Below are 14,399 nucleotides of genomic sequence, written 5' to 3' on the forward strand. Positions count from 1 at the left end.
GCGCACGAACAAGCACTGAACCTCAAGAGATGAAATGGCCACTACTGTGTGGGGACAGCCTGCTTACACAGGTACCACAGGCACCGCGTGACACACAGATTTGCAAAAAAACCGACCATAAACTGCAGCTAGGGAGCAAAGGCATAGCTGCAGACAGGCTACCAGCCACATTCCTCAGTTACATTCACATGTAAATTACTAGAACAAGCACAAAGAAAACAGGAATCAAAATTTACATGAAATTAATATCCATGAAATGAACAGGAAGAATGACAAGGATAAGAGGTGTTTAGTGATAATATACCAACTCAGCATCTTGCTTCTCTTTTTTGCTTCACTTTTGTAAATTTTGTACAAATTTCAAGTAGGCACATTATGGAAATACCATCAGTATGTGTCTAATTCTTTACAGTGCTTCACTAACAACAAACCAAGAGAGCCATGTGCAAGATCTATAACCTAGGTTTTAAAGACTAGCTCTCTTCAGAAACAACAGACAGGAAGAATGTACATCCCCTTGTCTGTAACAAGCCTTGCCACTATGGCTTCAAAATCCAAAGGCACATTATCTCTGGTAGGTTAACCAAGTTGCATCTCTTTCTCTAGCAGTCACCAAAGTGACTATGAAGTATAGCATGATCAGTGTGGTGATTTCACTTTTACAACTCAGGAGTATTGTATCGTCAGTGACTCAGATGAACTCATAACATGACTGATAAAACCAAAGGCCTGATGCTAAAGTTTACAAGGAATTTGGGAAGATTATTCATGTCAATATAAAGCATTTAGAACTCTTAGGAATTAAATTCCTGGAGGGTAAAAAAAAGGTTAACAAAGAGAAAAATATCCAGCAGGTTTTACTCTTCTTAGCTGCAGCTTCTTGGCTTAGCTGCAGCTTTGACACAAGATCAACAGGTTTCTGAAGTTCACCAGCCCCTCAAGAAAGGGGAGATGGTGCAAAAGGTACCAAAAAGAATCTCACACTCTCGTGAATAACAATTCAACTCTTTTATTCAATTCTCCAAGTTAGTAGGACAGGGATCATGACTATCAAGGCCACGTGTGGACATCACTCCATTGCACGTCATTGCTGATCCATCCTTTCTTCCCTTCATTGTGAAGGAGGCATTATCAAAATGCTAAGTGTTCCCATGAGAAGCAAGAGAAGACCTCCTGCTGCTGTAGAAAAACCTGAAGAAATAAACCATTGAAGAAGTTAGTCTTTGCTCTGAAATACAAACATCAGAAATGCAAGCAGGTATCATAAAAAAAGATCTCTGTATCCACCACCTATCTGGCTTCCTTGATAGCTGCATCACAGACACACCAAGGACTGAGCCATGAATACCAAACTCCTCTTCTGACCTTGGAAAAGGCCTTTCCAGGTCAAGGAGTCAGATGCAGTGAAGGTTGTGTTCTAAAAATAAAATCTAATTCCTGTTACCTTTCCAGTGGATAGAGTCAATCTCTGCACCTGGTGATCCAGCATCTTTCACACGCATTAGATTCCTGTGGAAATATTTCATGTGGAGGAAAATTTGTGTAAAAGTTTAGCAAAGTCAAACCGCAGACTTTTCCTGCCTAGTTCTCCCACTGACAAAGCTTCAGTATTTGCCATCCAGTAAGACAAGCACTCCTAAATCACATTTCAACTGCACTACCCCTCCCATATAATGTTGTAAAGATGGGTGGGCAGGGTAACCATAACATTTGTGGTGTTTCTCTTGCCTTGTGTTTGTTAGATGCATGGGAAAATATATACACAAGCACACCAAGCTTCCCCCTAAAACTCACGAAATACAAGTTTCAGGCTTAATGCACAATACCACTGAACAGAAGGAATCCAGAGAATAAAGACTACCAGGCAGTGCTTTGCACAGTAGCAGTGAGGGAAAACTGCACACACCCTTTTGGACAAACCACACTTCGTGTAAATGAAATATTTAGAGATATGAAATATATACAGTTGCACAGTCTGTGTGACATTCCCATTCTTCATCAAGGTACACTGAAACATTCATCTGGACTCCTGGCCTCCCACTACATTGGTATGACAGAACCGAAAGGATACCTGTGCATACAGCTACTGCTTAGTCTTCTTTCTCTGCTTCAGAGCACCTTCCTGTTCAGTCCATGTAACACCATGGACAGTTTTCACCTCTCCAGTTCCTCTCTCCCCAAAATGTAAGTATTTTATGACACAGATAAACTAAGCACCACAGAAGCTCAGCAGTGTCACTGCTTCCAGGAAATCTGCATAAAAGAAATGCATGACTGGCAAAAGAGGTAGCAACAACTGGGTTACTGGCTTATGTAAGATGGATCTTTCCACCCTCTCTATCAAGAAATGCTAATTTGAACAAGAGGGACTGTCCTGATAAATTCTAGAAATTAGCATGTATGCCTGGAAATTTACAAATATGATAAATTAATTTATTATTTAATTTTATATATTACAACAATGAATAAGATTCAGGTTGGACATGAGAAATTTCTTCACAGAAGGGTTGTCAAGCACTGGAACGGGCTGCCCACAGAGGTGGTGGAGTCACCGTCCCTGGAGATGTTTAAGGGAAGACTGGACGTGGCACTCAGTGCTGTGGTCTACCTGACAAGATGGTGTTCATTCAAAGGTTGGGACCTGATGATCTCAGAGGTCTGTTCCAACCTAACTGATACTGATTCTGTCAAATTAGGTTTTTGCTGTTAGAACACTTTATTGAAAAAAATTCCAATGACCACTAGTAAAACATTTCTTTTTCATTCCTGTATTAAAAACCTCAATTATATTGCAATTTGTCTAACACAAAAATGCTTTTTCTTAGCTATTGTGCTTCCTATAGAAATGGATAACAGAATGATATATTTAACTGCCCAATCACACTTCCCTCCTTCCAAATAAACAAAAAATATCTATTACCCTAAGACAGAATACTGTACATAGATGCATACAGCAACTTGCCTCCAAATAAAAAAGCAGACACACAGAAATTCTCATAAATCTTTTATAAGGCCTCCATGCACAGACTTGGCAGAGCTTAATACACTGACATATTACTATGCAGACTCTGTATATTCTAGTAACACTTGTACTGTTTCTAAAGGGAACAAAGGAGGGATGCAGAAATACCTTGAAAATGCCTTGCATGGGTGCAATGTGAATGTTAACTTTTTTATCAGCCTAATCCATCACCTACTATTCACTCAGCATGAGGAACCTGTCCATTCCCTCCTTTCATAAACACATCACCCCTTTCCTGCCCATGGAAGTCTATGACAAGAATGGAAAATAATCTGCCTTCTTCAAATCTCTACCACATCGAAGTTGCAGAAAACAGGATGCTTTGGTATGTCACAGCTAAAAGAAAAAAAAAAACAAAACCAAAACTCTTTTGTACTGACAGCCACATGGAGAACCATGGAGGATCTGGAAGTGTTCTAAATGCCTTCTTGTCCGTAACAAAGAAAAATAAAATTCTTTTCTGACCAGTTGACTAAGTCACCTTGGTCTCTAGTTGTTAAAAAAAGCTCACATACATTTATATGCCTCTATCTCCTACCACACCGAGAAGCAGCAGCTACAGGTGTATTGGGGCAAACAAGCCCATGCTCAGGGCCAGAGGAACACTCTTCCTCCCAAATGTTACTGTCATGTAAACTCAGTGCAGTAACACCTTTAATCCACATGACCACCCGTTCAAGTAGGCAGGTGCTACAGTTAGTGTATCAGTGGAACTTACAGGTCTCCTCCCCGAGATCCAGTTTGCAAAGGCATATATTATGTACAGAAAGTCTGCTGAGATTCCTCCTTACAGCAACAGCTGGGAATGCTCAAGATCAGCAGAAGCTGTTTTCCTGTCTCATCTCTGGCTCTGATGACAGACTGACATAGGCTTCAGACTCCTTTGCCTCTACTATCAGAAATTATTTCTCTTCATCACATCTCCAGCCTGACTGGATTGAAAACCCTTTCTCTATGAGCTTCATCTCACATACAGGTTTTGCTCATTATTATATTTAACATGATTCTAATCAATTCTCCATCCAAAATATTTTCCACTTTGCACATGCAATCTCCTTTCACTTTGTAAAAATTCAGTTCTGGGACTTCCAGCCTGTGGTCCACAGAATACTTTCAAAGGCTGTATGATAACTAAGAAGCTAATGAGAAAAGCACACCAGTTGTCCACAGGCCTAAGTGGTACCTGATGCGCACTGGAGACTATTTAGTTGCCTGGATATCAAAATTCAGATCCAGCTTAGTTCCTGTATGTAAGTGCTGCTCCTGATTTTAGTGTGACTACCCCAGGTAACAACAGGAAACAGAATTTGGAATTTATCAACTAATACCTAGCTGTAAATGACGCAGAAACATTTGTGAAAATACAAAAGCTACTGCTGTATTCTGCGTATCGGTATATATTCTGACACAATTTCTTCTTCCCAATTCACTTGGACATGTTTCTCCCTATTTTCAGCTGATCCAGATTCAAACTTCTCCTAGGTCAAACAAGTTCATCAGTGCTTCCATATCCTGCTGTTCTCTCCTCTTATTTTCTTTTCAGAAGGAGAAGTCATTCTACTAGAGAGTCAGCATTTTCATCTCTAGTAGAATTACTTAGAATGGAGGTTTTGTTTTGGTGGAACATCCTGATGACATCTGCAAGAATAAGTATTTATGGTGTCTACATCTGTGGTCTCCAAAGGGGAGCCCACGTTCCCCAGGGAGCTTTGCAACACAATCCATAAGGCTGCAGGGTGAAAATGTTTTTTTCACTGTTAATAAATACAGTTAAGTACGTGTTTCAAAAATAGTCTTCATTTCATCTTTTTCTGATCCTTTTTTAACTTCGTGAGTTTATGTAAGTTTTACAATGTATGTAGTAATACACATATGTAACTTGTAAAAAATATTTATTGGGGTATACACTCAAAATGCTTTTTTCTGATAGGGATGTGCAATCAAAGAAGTTTTAGAGCCATTTGTCCAGAGAACTGAAGAGGTGGCTAAAACTACCAACTCTTAACCACTAAGTTAGAAACATATAATTTTTATTTCCCACTTCCAAAAATTATTTTAACTGTGGTGATTTGAATGTTTTTTTCCTACCTTGAGATTTAGGAAATCTCCATAAATAACACTGTTCTTTATTATCATGGCATTTCTAAGGCATATATGTATGTTTCTCTTGAAGTAGAAAAAAAAGCAGTTGGGCTCTCAGCCTATAAGGCTGATCACTGGCTGACAGTAAGGATGCTTTTTACCTTCATAAAATAAAATTCCATAGGACTGCAGAATCTTCCTCATTTATTCCTCGGTTTTTAAGTTAGGTGACAATAAACATTTCACCAATGGCACAACTATGATCAGTCTTCCTGTGGAGCAGAGAATGATTGGGCTAGATAAATTCCTTTCAGTCTTATTTCCCAGTACTCTCAATATGTGGCAATTTTGGTGAACTTTAATTTTTTAAGATATGTACTGTGCCTTATAAAGGCAGAGGGGAAACTGGAATGTTGAATTAATGATAAGAATTAGGACATCAGGCAACCAAACACCAACTGAGATAGATCAATGTACCTCTTGTATTAAAGGCTGTCTTTCGATGGTCAGAATTCTGTAAATCAGACTCACCATTCAAAGGGACAGTTCAGGGACTCTGCCTCTCTTCTCCGTTCCCCTTACTCCAGTTAGTATTTTGCAATCCATTTCTCCCCGTACTGGAGGTTTCTCAGGTCACAGTCATGAGTTTCTTCTGCTGCTGCTGCTGCTGCTGCTGCCACCTACCAGTTTTATTACTCTGTTGCAGCAGAAGGGCATATAGAAGAAGTTCTTGTTCAGCATGCACATAATCATCATCCCTTGTCTAAGAAGTCATGGCCTATTCAAGTTCTACATTTCCCCATACACTAGGCAAAGCACTGGGCACAACCAAGATCAATACACGGCTTTGAAAGCCATTCCATAAAGAGGAAAGAGCATGATCTGTAAAACCACCTTTCAAGCAACACTAAATATTAAAACATTAACTACTGCAGAATGCAGTAAATTTTGGTCAACTCTCCCCACCAAAGGTCAATTGCAGACTCTGCAAAGAACTAGTACTGTATTTCTTTCAAGAAAATCTTAATAGAATATGTATCTAAAATCAGGTTAGAAATGCAAAACTGTGATCCAACACAAATTAATAAATAAATCTGAGGAAAAGAAATTCTTATTTTTGGACATTATTACAAACCCCAAAGACACCCAACCACATGCCTGAAAGTGTTACACCCGTGTCCTATAGCAGCTGATGCACAAAAATATACACAAATAAAGGAATAGGCCTGCCCAATGCTGAGACGCAAGAAGTGGGTGTGTCTGAAAGGAAAAAGCATTGGAAACATAAGTATAACAGGTTTGTAAAATTACCTTGCAAGTAAAGTTTAAGACACAAATTATACACTCAATTATACCAGTGAAATCGGATATCACTCCACTGACTTTCACAGAGTGATTCCAGGTTTATCTCAGTGTAATTGAGAGCAAAATTTGGCTCTATAATTATTCCCTCCCACCTTAAGTTGAGCTGCAATTTATTAAATTGCTGGTAATATCTGGTAATATAAACTGAGACTATGAAAAATAGACTATTTTATGATGGTATAGAGGAGTAATTCATGTACACAGAGAAATAATCTGAAACAAGTGCTAATTCTTTACAGATGTCATGGGAAATATAATACTGCATCAGGAAACTTGGAAGCCTGTTTGTAGGCTCACATTCTTCAACTTGGAATGGTATTCCAATTGTCTGATATTTTACCTCTGAGTAAAATACAAGATTCTCCCCCTTAAATTAAGTAAAAAAGTATTAAGTACCCAGTACTTTTACATTGTTTGAGATTAAGGGAGAGAGTTACCAGAGAAGGATAAAATGTACAAGTGCTTTGACAGAGCAGTAAGGGCAAGATAAAATGTGTCACCCCATCCTCCACAAACAGAAATAATCAGCCCAACAGTCTTTTTCTTCAGCACACATATTCGTCCATCTGTCCTCTTTACAAGATCCTGCTCTATTGAATTTTAATAGATTTAACATTCTTAGTGCTAGTTTTTCACTCCTATCAACTACTTGCTTCTGCAGTTATATTTTATGTTCACTTAGCAAATGGAAAGCAACATACCTTTCAAAAATCTAAGCTAAAATAGTACACTTGAAGACAAACTATCTAGAATTGATAGAGGAAGTGGAATTAACGTATTACAAATCTATCCCTCATACAGTTGCATGGGGGACTCACTTTTCTCTCACCTTGTGTAAAGCAAAGCACAATGACAGTTTTCTTAAAGTCAACAAGTATAAGGAAGGGAAATAAGGAAGTAAAGCAGGATTTTCTCTAAATCCGGTTAAAGAAATCATTCAACAAGTATCACCAAAATGAACTGATGGCAAGAAAGGAAGGCAGACAAGTTAGCAAACTTACAAAGGTTAGAGTAAGAGCAGAAAAGTGTCAATTTACCTGACAACAGGTCGGTTTTGGATGTCACCAAACTGCTGCGTTTACCATTTTACCCGCTTGCATTACTGGGGGGAAAAGTTTAGGAAGGAACATTCGCAAGGATTTTTCATAAGCTCTCACTCGTGCCATCGGAAAGGGGAGAAGGGGTTTTCTCTGCATTGTTTGACTTTTTTGGCTCCTGAAAAGTTTTGCAAAGAACAGTAACAAAGTGTGAACTGTTAGAAAACATTTCTGTAAAAAAAGGGAGAATAAAGTCACCCAAAATAGCGCAACAACAAATCCCACCCGAAATCCGCGCATCTAATTTGTGTCATTGTTTTAAACAAATAAACAAAACAAAAGCTTTTCAACTCAAATTAGAAACATGAGAGGCTTGGAGACTTCCAACAGCAGGCCAAGATCCACCATCAGAATGCTCCAAAAGTCACCCTCAAAGGTTAAGAAAGATTTAAATAAATAAAACAAAGGAAAAGGCAGCAAACACCTGGTTATAAATCCTGCAGTGTTCAGTTTAAAACAATTCCTAGAACAGTGAAAAACTTAAAAATTAAAAAAGACAGTAGCAACAGAAGTTACCTGTCCGAGCACCTACTATTCCATAGAGAGAACAGGAGTGGGTCGTGTGTCTCACACCAGCCATAAAGCCCATAAACCTTCTCAAAAAGAGTGAGCCATGAGAAAGATACTGTACATGCAATCTGTTTTCAAAGTCTCTCTAAGCCCTTACGGTCCCTTATGTATTTAACTGACAGATTTTTGCAAGGAGGGAATTTAGCAAGCGTCACTGGTTTCATTTGTTGGATTTTGTAGTCCGGTATAACATCTGAAGAAGTATCTCCTTTGCGTCTGACATACCCAGATGTTCCAGAGGTTATTTCCTGAGTAAATACCACACGGCAAAGATAGCACACGATGTGGGAGAAAATGCTTCAAGAGTGACCGTCAGCTCAGAACAAAAAATGTAACAGTCAATGTAAGCATCAAGCATCGACACTGTTTTACAGATGAGGTGTTGTAACATTACAAGAAAAGATTTTATAAAACACATTAAAGCATTAAATACAAGGATTAAGATACAATCCATACACTGACAGCAAGACATCAATTACAAACACAGTAAGTTGAACAGAAGAAAATCTCCAGTGTTACAAAGAACAAAATTTCATCAGGTGTAGCTTAAGAAACTTATTCTTGCAAACAAGAGTTTCTAACTGGCTCTTTCAAACCTTAAAATACACAAAAATAGTTGCATCACCATCAGCTGTACTGGCACTACTGTAATCCACCACTATGTTGACCATTTTTCCAGCACATGCTTCCAAACCCACATATGGAGGTAGTGTTAGTGAAACTGTATGGAAGTTTAGCATATGATTTTCAGCAGAAGGAACTGAAGAAAATAAAGTGTATACAGCTGACATCTGTGGAGTTCACCTTCAGTGGGAAACACTACCATGGGCTAGCTTTGTTGGTGTTTTTTCCTTTAAGTAAAAACAAGACACCTCCTTTGCATCCCCAGGCCATTCTTTGTATTTCACTCTTCTAGGAGCAATGGGTAAGTAGGGAGTAAATACATGAGACAAGTGTGCCCGTTTGTACAAATGAACCCTCAAGCAAGGTTTTCATGCAGCATCAATACCCAATGTCCAAACAAACATACATGGTGTTTCAAATCCTGTCTCCCTCTGTGACCACTATGCATAGACTTATCTCCAAACTAGTAACGGAAGCACCAAGCAACTTATCAGAAGGGAGTCAAACTGCAAATCTCTCAATCCACTTCGTCTTTGAAAAAAATCTTATGTTTACTTCACAAATTTTTCAACTGTGAGGTGTTACCTAGACATTCTCAAAGGGTGCTAGAAATGTAAGATTCCTGTGAGCTACAAGATACTATGGGGACTCAAAAAAACAATCCAGAACATTCAGTTAACAACTCTTTCCTCTAAAAGATGTTTCCTATGATAGAAACACAAAGGCCCCAGTATACCAACCAGCACATGTTTACTCCCTGCTGTTATTCCACATGTGCTCGATGTATGTCACAGCTAAAAAGGGAAGGACTGATCCTATCAGCCTCTCAAGGAGTGCAGGCACCTACCAGTAAACAGGAAGAGACAAAAAAAAGAATAAACAAAAAAAAAAAAAAAAAAAAAAAAAAAAAAAAAAAAAAGAGCCACCCTCCACCCCAAATTCCCCTTGGATAAACAAGCAAGGGAATTAGAGCTCTTAGAAGAGACAGTTTACTGCTCAGTGACTAGAGAATTAGGTTACTTTCGTGTTCTGTTGTTCTGTAACTCTTCATGGAAGTTGAAGACCTTTATATTCTTCAGGTATAACCTGTGCGCTTGAAGGCTCAGTAAGAAGGATTTGAAAATACCTTTACTGCTGAAGATCCTTTTTTTGCTGGACCAGCTGGTCCACTCTCCTGCTTAACACCAACAGTCAACCTTTCACTTGATTTTAATAATAATATTTAATTCTACAAAAAAAAAAAAGCCATTTTATTACATTCCTTTTAAAATAAAAAAACCAAACTGTACAAAGAAGCATGATCAAACCTCCATAAAGCAGGTTAATACTGTTCTGTTTATTGCCTCTTGAAGACTCTCTGCATAGTGTCCGTGAGTTGTGTTTAAGGTCCAAGTGAAGGTAAAACAGCAGAGCAGCAGAGAGGTGAGGAAGGGCCACAGAGGTGGGCAGTGCAGAACCTCAGAGGGTACATGGGACATGCTCCATTAAAGTATCCAGAAAACAGCAGCATTGCACACACACAACCCCCCTCCAAACAAACCTATTTTCACAAGATGATTTTTCAGTTGTAAACGTTTTACTTTTTGTTTTTAAAAAAGAGGCTTATCTTATATATATATTTATATATATATATATAGTTCCAGGGCTTTATGAACCCCGAGAATAAGAGGGGAATGAAAAGGGAGAAGGAGGAGGAAAAGGAGGAGGAAGACAGGGACTGAAAAATGGACTCAGTATCTGTTTTGGTTATCTGTTTTCCAAACCAGCTCAAGGCTAATGAGAAAATGCACAGCCAGAAGGATTAAGGAAAATCAGGAATTCTGGAAAAAAATTAGGAGCTAAACAGCCAACACCCTCAAAAAAATAAAGCAAAAAATTGCACACACACAAACACACACGAGTGTGTGCACTCACACCAAAAACATGTAAGGGTCCAGGATCAATCCCTTAATTGTTTGTGGACCTAAGTTATTTTTTTTTTCTTCTTCTTTTTTTTTGACTCTGGCTGAGCTTTTTTTTTTTTCCTTCTTTTTTTCTTTTTTTTTGTCTTTTTTAAATCTGCCACATGTTTCCCAAAGCTAAGAACCGAGTATTTCTCCCCAGTTGTACTCTTTGGATTTATGCCAACATCGGTTTTTATGTTCAGTGGGGAAAAAGTAAGCCTGGTAAGTATTGTATGAACTGCAGCTTTATTCTAAAGTTCCTCTGGATGACTAATCACTTTTAACCAGCTCTTCCCTCCTCCACACCTTACCACATTCCTCCCTCCAAAAAAAGGCAAAAAATAAAAACAAACAACCCCCCCACCAATGTACAGGCTATAACTCAGTGTTTTCTTAACAAACAGTCTGCGGTGTTTTCACTTTGGCCACTGTTAAAGATGCAGGCATAGAGAAGGGAGTGTTGGACTAGCATGTATTAAAGAAAAAGGAACATTAACATTGCAGATCTCTCTCAGAAAGACTAAAACACTAACAAATACAAGTCGATGCACGTTTGCTTTAAACTAGTGTAATTCTTTTTCACATTAGATTAAACATCATTTTGTATACCAAACATTACAGTGCTGTTTATCTCCTCCAACCATGCAAAAAATAGTTAAAAACGTGCCACTTCTGCCCACAAGTAGAGTATGACCAATTCCCCTACATACCCTCCAAAATCAGGATTTGAAATGAGAAAAACAGAAGTACTAATATTCTCCTTTAAAAGCTTGATAAAGAAATTTAGACACAAAGCTGCCACTTAATACAAAGATGGTACAATTTACAGATTTTTACAGAAAGTTCACATTAAGTCAACTGACAGCTCTCTCAGCCTCATCATTTGAAAGGCCGTATCCTGCAAGGTCAGAAAGTGATGACTTTAAAAGGATCCTGAACTTACAGCTCCCATCTACAAGAGCAGGAACAGTAGGTGTCCAGGAATTTTGAAATACTTGGTATTTAACACCTTCAACTCACATAAAGAATTTGAGGCACTCAGCAATTTACAGGATCAAGCCTTACAGAGGTAGAAGAGACTTAACTGGTGCAGTAATTCACAGAAGTTTCTAGAGAGCTGCCAGACAACTTTCTGAAAATCTTCAAGTGTGAATCACGTTTCAATGCTTGCCTGTGAAGACACATGAACTGCAGGATATCTGGGGACCAAAGCAGCATCCAAATAAAATTGCTGCTTGGTTGTGAACTGAGCATCTCCACTGTAAAACTGATGAAGAATGAAGACAATTTAACATTCCGCAAAAGATTAGGGACAGCAACCACAGCACGTGTGCCTTTTACTTTTGCTCTCTTGACTGACACACTCACCCCCCTTTCCTCATTCCTCTGAGCATCTCTGATAAACAGCATTGCAAGTTGGTTTAAAAAAAAAATTTACAAGAGAGAGTTCTGTTGGTCACCTATTTACACGTGGCATCACTCCACAAGGAGCTTGATCTCATTGGCTAATAGCTGGTTCATGTTGAAGAGAGCCCCCGGGAGCTTGGTGAGCAACTCTCTCTCCGTGGTCTCAGGGTCGCTGTCGACAGAGCTGGAGCTAGCACTCATGTTGTCGACAGCGGCCCCAGCTGGAGGGCCCAGCTCTGGCTCGCTAGTCTCGCTGGCCGTGGACACCACGGAGAGCAAGGACATGCGCCGCGTCAAGCGGCCGGGGGCCAGCAGGGAAGCGGCATAGTCCGCTATGATACCAGCTACGTCTAAATTGCAAGCCTTGTCAAAGGCAATGAAACCTACATTTGCATTGGCCTCGCAGACGTAGAATGAACCGTCGTCCTTCATCAGCAGGTCAATGCCGCACACGTCCATCCCCAGGATGTTTGACACTTGGACTGCCAACTGCTTGCCTTGTTCGCTCAGCGAGCACATCATTCCTACACCACCTGGAAAAAGTGAAAACAACTTGCTGTCTGCACTCAGGTCACAGGTGACTGACATCCTTCTCAATTGGTCCGTGCTTTTCAGTTGGGAAGCTTCAAAGTCAGCCTGTGAGCACACTGCTGATGACTTAGAAAGCAACCTCCATTCCACAGTGACTACTAATGAACTTGATGCCACACCAGGATTTCAAAAGATTCTGACCTGCTTTTGGCAGGTCAAGATTATGACTTGTTTAAAAACAGTTAAGCAATGACTTTTTAGTCAAGAAAAAATACACATTTTTATGATCCCAGGATATTAAAAAAATGAACTAACAAACAATCCTTGTTCCTTCTCAGGTAGAGGCTTTCCTTACATGTTTGTAAGTGATCACAAGAAATATTTCAGCAAAATTAAACCTAGAGCTCTTGATAAGATTACAGCTCTAACTGTAGATATAATTGAGGGGGATAGGGATTAAGACATCATCTGCTCACATCCCTCTCAACTTGCTATCACAGGTTACTGTCTCTAAAGAAAGAATTAGGGAACATTTGTGTCTGAACCTCATCAGGTCAGGTTCACAGTTCATCATCTAGGTATTAACAGGCTCACACTTCATCTATCACAATACTTAAGTTTAAAAATAACCCATACAATAACAAACAAAAAAAAAACATTTAGCAGAAAAATCTTTCAGGCTGTATTTCCCTCTGCATCAAGTATTAACTAAAACCTCTTAGGCATTTTGACTAACCAAAACTGCATTACACATGAACACATTTTATCCCATCCCTGCTCAGGTTCAGTATAGTTTCAGCCAGGCACCCTCAAGTGCCCTTCCTCCTTTTACCCTCAGAAACCCTCATGTCCAACACCCAAAGCTACGCAGGATCTCAGTTTTGAGTGTGCTACAATCAATGCAGTAACCTCCTCTTTCTCCCAGATATGGGCTTTGGGGGAAGAGGTAGCAGGGAGGAACCTGACAGACTAAGGCAGCACAGAAGATGCACAGTGCAATGCAACCATTTACTGCCTTCAACAGTTTCCTCTCTTAACATTTTTTTCTACCCTCTTGCCAACTGACTGCCTCCTCCACCTCCCTTAAGTCTTCCTTTCTGTCTTCCTTCATTTTCTGTTCCTTTTAACAGGATGAAACAAACAATAACATGGCATTAGCATCAAACTGCCATTACCAAATCAGATGCGCCATGTGTGTTCTAAAACTTACCCCTGCTTGTCATCCATCCTACCCACCTAACACTGTGAACAGAGATTGTCTCTCCTGTGCTTGCTCAACATGCTTCTTACTTAATCCTTATTCTTGTGTTTCCCCTTTAAACCCCCAGCAGTAAGCACAATTAACACAAAGTAACACCTGCAGCTTATTTCAGTTGGCTTTGTGATTTTTCAACTGGATTGAAAAATTCTGATCAAAACTATGAGCAGTGCTTTTCCTACCAAGTGAGCAGTTACTCTGCATCCTCCCATCTGTCGAGCAGCGGAGCATGGTGCCCACCACACGGCCTCCCACTACGATGACGCGCACATCCTTGCCATGGGACTCCTTAACGTATTTTTGAAATAAGTAAGGGGCATCGTGACGGATCAAATGGCTTAGGTCTGCCAAATGGTGTTTGTCTCGTGCCAGGAACACAGCTTTACCTGTATGGAGGAAAGAACATCAGCATATTGAAAGCAGCTACCCATCTGAGCTGCATCAATGATTCAGCACATGAAAGTAAAACCTCTGACCAGCATGCTGCCCATTCTCACAGG

At 39.6% G+C, this 14,399-nt stretch overlaps 1 protein-coding gene and 1 long non-coding RNA gene across 7 annotated transcripts in view; both read right to left on the reverse strand.

The window, feature by feature from the left end:
- Positions 1 to 974: 974 nt before the first annotated feature.
- LOC138111501 (uncharacterized) lies at positions 975 to 7,498 on the reverse strand. Its single transcript, XR_011151380.1, has 5 exons — positions 5,636 to 7,498; positions 5,266 to 5,376; positions 2,072 to 2,253; positions 1,445 to 1,509; positions 975 to 1,191 (listed from the first exon to the last, which is right to left on the reverse strand). It is a non-coding gene; the product is annotated as an uncharacterized lncRNA (long non-coding RNA).
- A 2,578-nt stretch (positions 7,499 to 10,076) lies between these two features.
- RIMKLB (ribosomal modification protein rimK like family member B) overlaps positions 10,077 to 14,399 on the reverse strand; it is a 42,047-nt gene continuing 37,724 nt past the window's right edge. For all 6 annotated transcript variants that reach the window (XM_069017394.1, XM_069017367.1, XM_069017374.1 and 3 more), the window contains 2 exons: positions 14,082 to 14,285; positions 10,077 to 12,643 (listed from right to left, as the gene is read on the reverse strand). In XM_069017394.1, the coding sequence (XP_068873495.1) occupies positions 12,180 to 12,643; positions 14,082 to 14,285 (668 nt within the window). In that variant the 3' untranslated portion in view covers positions 10,077 to 12,179. The remainder of the gene's footprint in view (positions 12,644 to 14,081; positions 14,286 to 14,399) is intronic.

Source organism: Aphelocoma coerulescens, chromosome 1, assembly GCF_041296385.1.
Source record: "Aphelocoma coerulescens isolate FSJ_1873_10779 chromosome 1, UR_Acoe_1.0, whole genome shotgun sequence".
Lineage (NCBI taxonomy): Eukaryota > Metazoa > Chordata > Aves > Passeriformes > Corvidae > Aphelocoma > Aphelocoma coerulescens.